Genomic DNA, 8,311 nt, shown 5'->3' on the forward strand with positions numbered 1-8,311 from the left:
GACGTGACATGTTCGTACGAACCCTTCATACGAACAAAAGTAAGAGAAATTTAGGATAAGAATACGAACATGTTCTTGCATGAGGCCCAATGTGATTGAAAAATTTTTATGCACATTTTGAACCAATATAAAAAGTGACTAAATTATGTTAATGCACAGTAAATATTATAAAACATCAAAATATTTTAATTGTAGAAAAGTAAGATTTAGGATGTTTTTTTTTTAAATGTAACTTAAAATAAAGTCAGAACCAATCAGATTTTACTCAAATATATTGTAAATAAAAACTTATCAGGCTTATAAAACATGTCAAAAAATACTAATTCATTATTCTTTTCACGATAAATTGGTAAAACATTACAGTATTTTGTATTTTTGAGTCTGTCTTGAGCGGACAAGTATCTGGGAATCCAGTTCACAAGTGATGGTAGGATGAACTAACATATCCAGGTCTCATCTGCAGTAAGGAGGTTGTTGTTCCAGTTTGTTGTGGTGAAGACATCAGAAGATTTACTGGTTTGTTGATGTGGTGTGAGAAGGATGATCTGGGTTTCCCATGTGGACCTGTCAGGTTCACAAATGAGCAGTAGAGGATGGATGGATGGATGGATGGATGGATGGATGGATGGATGGATGGATGGATGGATGGATGGATGTGGCAGAGCATGGTTGTTGTTCCCATTAGTTGGGTCTAAATACCAAAATATTCAGGTTGGGAAAAAAGAAATATGTCAAAACGGGAAATGAACAAAAAAACCAACAAAAGAAGCAATGTCTGTCTGCAAACAATAACGATGTATGTCTGTAAAAACATGGTTCTGTGGTCTGGTTGTGGAGCTGTTTTTAAGCCAACTGTTCTTATAATTCTTGATTGTAACTTCCTGTTTTAACAAGATGTTGACAGTTCATTTGCAAAACTCAGTGGTTCCAAACACGAGTCAGCTCACAAACAAATGATGTCACAATGGTACCATCCGTATTTTTATGTCTGTGATTCAGTTGTTTTATTTAATTATTTTGAGAGAGTGGGCCTGTTGTTGACATTCAATGGTGTAAAAACTGCTCTGCATGTACTGTTGTTCTTGGTGGGAGATTTGTTTTATATGCTGACGTTTATCATTTCTTTAAATATACCTTTTACAACACTACTGTATCCTTTTCCACTAGAAGTCCAGATATCTCAGTACTGCTTACACAACTCTCTACTGGTTCCAGTCTTACCTGTCAATTTGTTAGCAGTTTGTCAGTAGTGGTAAACTTGCATTCACCAGCAAGTTTACCAAGGAGTACCTCAAGGATCTACACTTGGACCTCATCTCATTGTCATTTACATGCTCCGCATTTATCAAATCATTTCTCTTCACAAACTCAAATTCTACTCATATGCCGATAAAACACAAATCTACATCACAGTCTCCATCCTGAGCAGCACATTGGTGACGGTGGAAAGGAAAAACTCCCTTTTAACAGGAAGAAACTCCAGCAGAACTAGACTCGGTACGAACGACCATCTGCCTCAACCAGCTGGGTTTAGGGGGACAGAGAGGTCCAGGTGAAAGGTTCTCTGAAAGAGAGAAAAAAACATGTTAATGTTAAAAATAATTACAACAATAAACATATAGAGGAGAGTGACTAAAAACAGCAGCAGAGTGGAAAAAAAATGTGCTCAGCCCGTCATCCAGTAGTCTAAACCCACAGCAGCAGAACCAAAGGATAACTCAGGAAACCAACACTAACTAAAGAATTTATCAAAAAGGAAAGTCTTAAGTCTAGACTTAAAAATAGACGTAGTGTAGATCTCCTTCAAGATATAGATCAGTGCTTCATCTGTCTATTCACCTTAGGTTCACAATCTTGGTGTTATTTAGACTCCGCTCTATTCTTTGAGTAAAACATCAAATCCATCATAAAATCTGCCTTTTAAAAAAAAAACCTCAAACACTTAAAGACCTTTGTCATCAGCCCTTGACTCTGTGGCAGAAACCTTAATCCATGTTTTCATCACCTCCTGTCTGGAATATTGCTGCACAGTTTTATGTTGAATCTCTGATTGGCTTCATTGAGCCTAAATTTGCTGCCAAGGCTTTTACTAACATCACAGCCTACAAACACTTCACTTCAGCTCTCATCCATCTTCACTGGCTTCTTGAATTCATTACAACATAGTTCATACCTACGCATCACTGCAGTCCTGTACTTCCCAGTACCTCTTTGACCTCTGTCACCCTTGTCAGAACTTAAGGTCTGCTGATAATTGACTGCACTCTGTTCATCACATCAGACCTTATAGAGTCTGTAGTGCTCTTCCTCCTCACATTTGCAATACTTCATCTCCAGGAGTATAAAATAACCCATTTTCATTGTTCATTTTGTTGTTGTTTGTTGTTATTCTGTTCCTCTATGTTACCCAGTCTTGGATTTCACAAAATCCTTGCTAAATTATTTAATATGATTCATGATTTCTGATTTTGCCTTTTTTGTTTTTCCTTCAGATTGGCCCCAAGTGGAAGGACGTGGTTTCTCGCTGCATCAAGGGCCACTACCAGCCACTGCTGCTGCTGTACGCCGACCCACGAGGAACACCAGTGTCGGTTCAGGACCTGCCATCACGACTCGACCTCCAGCACCTGAACAAGGCCTGTTACGACAGCGAAGACTCGGGTAACTACAACACAACTAGAAGACGTAGTAGTAGCAGAACAGCAAACACAAAGGTAACTAAAGCAGAACCTGCAGCTTTATTTCACTTTCTCTTTAGCCGTGTTTCCATAACTTTTTATGCGCATTTTGAAGTATAACGTTAGAAAAGGTGGATGGAAACGGCAAAATTAGCAAAAACGACCTTAATTTTGCAAAAAAACGTTTTTGCGCTTGCTTGAGGTGTTTTTGATTTTTTGATTTTCTGAAAAAGAGTTCATGCGCAAAAGGGGAGATGAAAACACATTTGGCGAATAAGTTCTCATGTAGGAAACATTTACCTGGATCAGCTGTTTCTGCTGTCCAGTAATTACAGCTGAACCCTCCTCCCACTGTCGGTGTCTTCCTGGATATTCCCGTAATGTAAAGAGAATTACATTTCTTGTGTTATGTCTCCAGACACCATGTAACATGCTGTCTAGAGACATAATAACAACAATACAATACAATACAATACAACAATACTAGATGATATGACAGAATAATTACAACTTTCCTGATAGTAGCAACACGTTCCTGATAACTTCTCTCCCTTGTCCTGAGATGTGTTGGCCCTGTGAGTTTTCGGCTTTACTTCCTGTTTACTACAGCCATGGTAACGTCAATTTCTGATTTAAATGCGCTTTGCGTAGTCTGGTTGATTCGCTCCAAGCCAGTTGATGGAAACACATCAGATGTGCATTTCTTTTTTTGTGACATTTTAAAGGTTCACTCAAAATGTGCATTAAACAGGATGGAAACATGACTTCTGACAGACAGGACTGAAGGAGCAGCTAACAGATGGACATGCAGTAGAAGTAGTTTTTGTTGTTTCACAGTGTCTGATTTAATGTGTTTTTGTTTTTTATATGAGCACATCAGCACTGACCTCACCCCCTTCCTCTCCTCTGCAGGTCGAGAGCCGTCCATCTCCAGCGACACTCGAACCGACTCGTCGACAGAGAGCTGCTCAGGCCGACTGCCCTCCCACTCCCACCATGAGTCCCTGGCGAGTCACTACTCATCTGACTCCCAGGGAACCGTCATCTGCATGGAAAGACCCAACGGAACCCTGCACACCTCGCTCTGCAGCCTGGATACCCTAGGTACCAGTTTAGTTGAAGATTTGTGGAGAACTCCTGACCTCCTCCTCCTCTTTTTTTTTTTCCAAAAATGTTCTGAACCTTTCATGATCTGACCTCACCTCAGGGTAATCGTTCCCAGAAATCACCCTTCCACTTTTTCAGCCATCCTTTCGTTTTTCTGTTACGTTTGCATGACGTGTTCATCATCCCACATTCCATCTGTTGCCATCTTGTTGCTAAGGTCACGTGACGGATGGTGAGCAGTACCAGCCTCAGAGGAAAGGAGGCGGGGCCACTGAAACGAGGCGGAGCTCTAGCCGTTACAGACGATTTAAACCTGACAGCGAAGCTTCGTCAGCGGGTTACCACAGTGAGGGTATGCAGGGTTTGGACCAGTGTTGTTTAGGATATTTTCTACAAAAATATTAGGCTGTTACCACTGATTTATTATTGTTTTAATGCAATGACAGGTTTAAAGTATAACAAAAATACAAACTAAATTAAAAATTTAACTATAAAATCAAATAAGAACATATTACCTTGTTTGAGCAGCTAAGAAAAAGAGATTAAATCTCAAGTTTGAAGAGAAATTCTGTTTCAGCATTTTATATTTGTTGCAAAAATATTCAGCTAAGATAATCACCCAGAAGGTGCTATTGGTGGTGTGTTTCATTCGTCGTTGAAAGTTTCAGTTTTTGATTTCACAATATGAAAAAATGAACTGAAAGACCACTTCTAACCCAGGAAACATGTTACCACTGTGTATGAATGCTAGCCTGTATTTTTTTTAATTTAGCCTCGTCTCTGAGCACAACAATTAGCAAAATGTGCTGTTTTTTGGATTTGCAATTGGTCCATGATGAGGTCAATTCCACATGTGAGTGTTGAATTCAATTCAATTCAATTCAAATTCAAAAATACTTTATTGATCCCAGAGGGAAATTAGGTAATGGGAATTAGGGAATTTTAATGTAAATGAAACAGAGATAAGAAACATTTCACACCATGTATCATGAGACCAAATCACCTGATAAACAGGCTGTTAAATGTCTCACAGACAAAAACCTGAATGATTCCTGGAATAAATAGACATCAGAGACCTCGTTGTAGCTGGCACCAACTTCTGTTCTGTGATCGGGCACCACCTGGACAGATCTAAATAAAGAGAAAACTGACTTACCTCTTTATAAACATTTTCACTCAAACCACCAGTGAAAGAAGGCTAGACCCCTTTTATATTCTAAACAGAATAGAATAGAATAGAATAGAATAGAATAGAATAGAATAGAATAGAATAGAATAGGATAGGATAGAATAGAATAGAATAGAATAGAANGAATAGAATAGAATAGAATAGAATAGAATAGAATAGAATAGAATAGAATAGAATAGAATAGTCTTTATTGTCCTGCCGAGGGGAAATTCAGGTGTCACAGCAGCATCCATACAAAGGATCACACACTAGTTACTTTACAAACTATAGACAGTACACAAAAAAATAAAATTAAAACTAACTAGCAATGATATGACTACTAAAAATAAAAAAATATAATATAAAGAATTGTGCAAGAATAAAAAAAGATATGTTTTGTTTTATAGACAGACCATCAGAATCTGTCATTAGGAATCAGAATTTGCCTGTTTTCAGTGCAAAACAATCTCAACAGACTATTAATTGTGAAGTATGACAGTGCAGACAATAAACAGAGATGTGCAATTACAGCAGAATCATTTTAAAAGTTTAAAATGTGAAATAACAGAGCAGCTGATTGCTCAGATTAGTAATAATATAAATGAGTAGTAGTGCAAATGATGGTTCAGTTGAGTTATTACAATGAATAGTAGCAGTACAAATGATTGTGCAGCAGCAGGTGTGTAAACACTTATTGTGATTTTTGGGCATGGTGCTGGTTATAGAGTCTAACAGCTGCAGGGAGGAAGGATCTACGATACCGCTCCTTTGTGCACCTCTGATGCAGCAGATAAATAGATAAATATAAACAGATAAAGATAGATAAAGATAACCAGATAAATATTTTAGACTTACAGTATTTTGTGAATACTGACGTATACTTTGTCTTAACATATTTTTTAATAAAGTTGCTTTAAAAAAGTCATAATACTAATTATTTGTAGTTTAAAAGTTCTAAATATAATGAAAAAATGTGAAGGCTTCAGAGTTATTTTACCTTTTTCCTTTAAAAAGCATAAATGTTTGGTGGTGAAGAAGCTGCAAAGTGAAGTCATGCAGTTAAAGGTTTAGTTTCATTTCTCATGGACTCATCATCCAGTCTTAGTTTTTCTTCACTGCTTTTGCCATCAGTTTCTTTTTACCTCCTCTCCTTCTCCTCTTGTTAATCCGCTCCTCCTTTCCTCCTTCCAGGAGAGACTTTAAAGGAACAGCAGGTTCCTCGTCACCTCCCCAAGCCTTCATCCTCCTTCTCACCCTCAACCAGCCGCCTCCGAGACTTCAAGGAAACCATGACCAACATCATCCGCCCCCTCTCCTCCTCTTCCTCCTCCTCTTTGCCAGCTGCCATCCTCTCATCTGAGCTCTCCTCTTCCTCCTCCTGTGGTCAGCACCTCCCTGCCACAAACTCCGCCGTGAGCTCCTTGTCCTCCGTTAAACCTCAGGACTGGGAGGCCGACAGCACCAGTGGTGAGTCCAAGTCCAGCTCCTTGGGAGGGGCAGTGACGGGGAGGTACCGACCGGCTTGGAGGCCTCGGAGGGAGACGCTCAACATCGACACCATCTTCACCAGAGAGAGGCGAAGGCAGGCCGGGTACAGCCCTCTTGGAGGACCACCTTCTGAGGACTGTGGAGCTCCTGGGTCTGAAGCTGCAGACCCCTCTTTCACGGTCCAGGAGGAGGGGATGTCTGTCAGACCGGGATCCTCCAAGACCCTCCCCAGCAGCTTCAGAGGAGCAGAGTTTCCTCCTCCTCCTCCTCCTCCCAGGCTGATCCAGAGGATGGAGAGCGGCTATGAGAGCAGCGAGAGAAACAGCAGCAGTCCTGTCAGTCTGGACCTGAACCTGGGAGACAGGTGAGGGACATAAGGGACAGTGGAGTCAGACAGATGACGAGGGGAGACGTGTGAGACACCTGAGGGACTGATGAGACACCTGAGAGACAAGTAGATAAGTGGGAGACAGGAGAGACACTTGAGGGACAGAAGAGAGACAGGTGAGAGACAGATCAGAGACCTTGGTGACAACTAGCTGAGAGACAGGTTCATATTGGGAGTGTGTGTGTGTGTGTGTGTGGGGGGGGGGGGGGGGTTTCCTACAACATGGGGTATTTTTTTTACAAAAAAAGCAGCCAGGTGGGGACCGAAGTGAATCGTGGGGACCAATGTCAGGTCCCCACGGGTCCAAATGCATGTTACAGGTGTGGGGTTAGGTTTAGGACCAAGGTTTAGGTTAGTTTTAGGGTCAGGTAAGTTTCTGTGAGGCTAATTTTAGAGTATATGGTCAGGGTTAGGATATAAAGTCTAAAAAACATGAATGGAAGTCAAAGAAAGGTCCCCACGGGGTCGAGAAACAAACGTGTGCGTGCGTGCCTGCGTGCGTGTGTGTGAGTCATGTTAGGGTTTTAATCAAATAAGTGACGTCATTTTTTTTTAAGCGAGGACATTTTTCTGGTCCTCAATGTTTTTGCAGCTCTGCTGTGCTTTACTAGTTAGGTTCAGAGGTATGGTGTGAATTAAGTTTTGGTTCAGTATAGACTTGTAATAGTTAGTTTTAGGGAATATGTCTGTTACAAAAACAAATGCAAGTCAATACAATGTCCTCATTTTGATGCAAGTACAATGATGTGTGTGTTTAAAAGTCAGCCTGTGTTCAATAAAACTGTTTTGCAAAATGTATTAAAGTCCTAATCTGTGTTTAAGGTTAGATTCCATTTTTTTTCAACTATTTGTCTTCTTTCTCCAGGGAGTGTGTTGTGAAGAAGACTTTATCCTCCTCTTCCTCGGGGCCGTCATGGAGGAACATTAGGTCAAAGAGCAGCGGCTCTTTGCTGCAGGAAGTCAACTCATCCAGCAGGGGGGGCCCGGGTACAAAACGTCAGTTTTCAAAAATTGCCGAACAAACACAAAATGTTTTTTTTAATTTGTCATTACAGCTAATGTAGTAACATAAAAACATGTATAATTTCACATTAAGAACAGGTTTTTAATGTTATTTCCATAAAACAATAAAAGTTTTTTTGGTGCCTTTGTTGCTACAGCTCCCTCTGCAGGTCGCAGCGAGCTGGACGAGCTGCAGGAGGAGGTGCTGAAGAGAGCAAGAGAGGAGGAGCAACAAAGACGGCAGGAGAAAGAGAAGGAGGCGGCACTTGGATTCAACCCAAGACCTAGCAAGTACCTGGACCTGGACCAGCTGCAGATCCAAGGTACCAGAATATAGTGAAAGGTTTAAGAGTTTTACAGAATCATAAATATTTTTATTTTATTATTGTTGATGTTTTTTAGTTGATCAGCTGACTGATCGATATGCTTTTCACTGTGAGCATTTAAATCTATCTGGATCAGTGTGTGTGTGTGTGTGTG

General features: G+C 40.4%; 1 protein-coding gene across 4 annotated transcripts in view; it reads left to right on the top strand.

Moving 5' to 3' along the window:
• usp54a (ubiquitin specific peptidase 54a) overlaps nucleotides 1-8,311 on the top strand; it is a gene marked incomplete at its 3' end in the record, with an annotated part of 79,553 nt that overhangs the window by 70,847 nt on the left and 395 nt on the right. For 2 of the 4 annotated variants that reach the window (XM_014020173.1, XM_014020174.1), the window contains 6 exon segments: nucleotides 2,493-2,661; nucleotides 3,591-3,782; nucleotides 4,003-4,137; nucleotides 6,145-6,805; nucleotides 7,695-7,825; nucleotides 7,990-8,154. In XM_014020173.1, coding sequence (XP_013875627.1) covers nucleotides 2,493-2,661; nucleotides 3,591-3,782; nucleotides 4,003-4,137; nucleotides 6,145-6,805; nucleotides 7,695-7,825; nucleotides 7,990-8,154 — 1,453 coding nt within the window. 4 annotated transcript variants of the gene reach the window in all.

The sequence above is a fragment of the Austrofundulus limnaeus genome, unplaced genomic scaffold, assembly GCF_001266775.1.
Source record: "Austrofundulus limnaeus strain Quisiro unplaced genomic scaffold, Austrofundulus_limnaeus-1.0 Scaffold243, whole genome shotgun sequence".
Taxonomy (NCBI): Eukaryota; Metazoa; Chordata; class Actinopteri; order Cyprinodontiformes; family Rivulidae; genus Austrofundulus; species Austrofundulus limnaeus.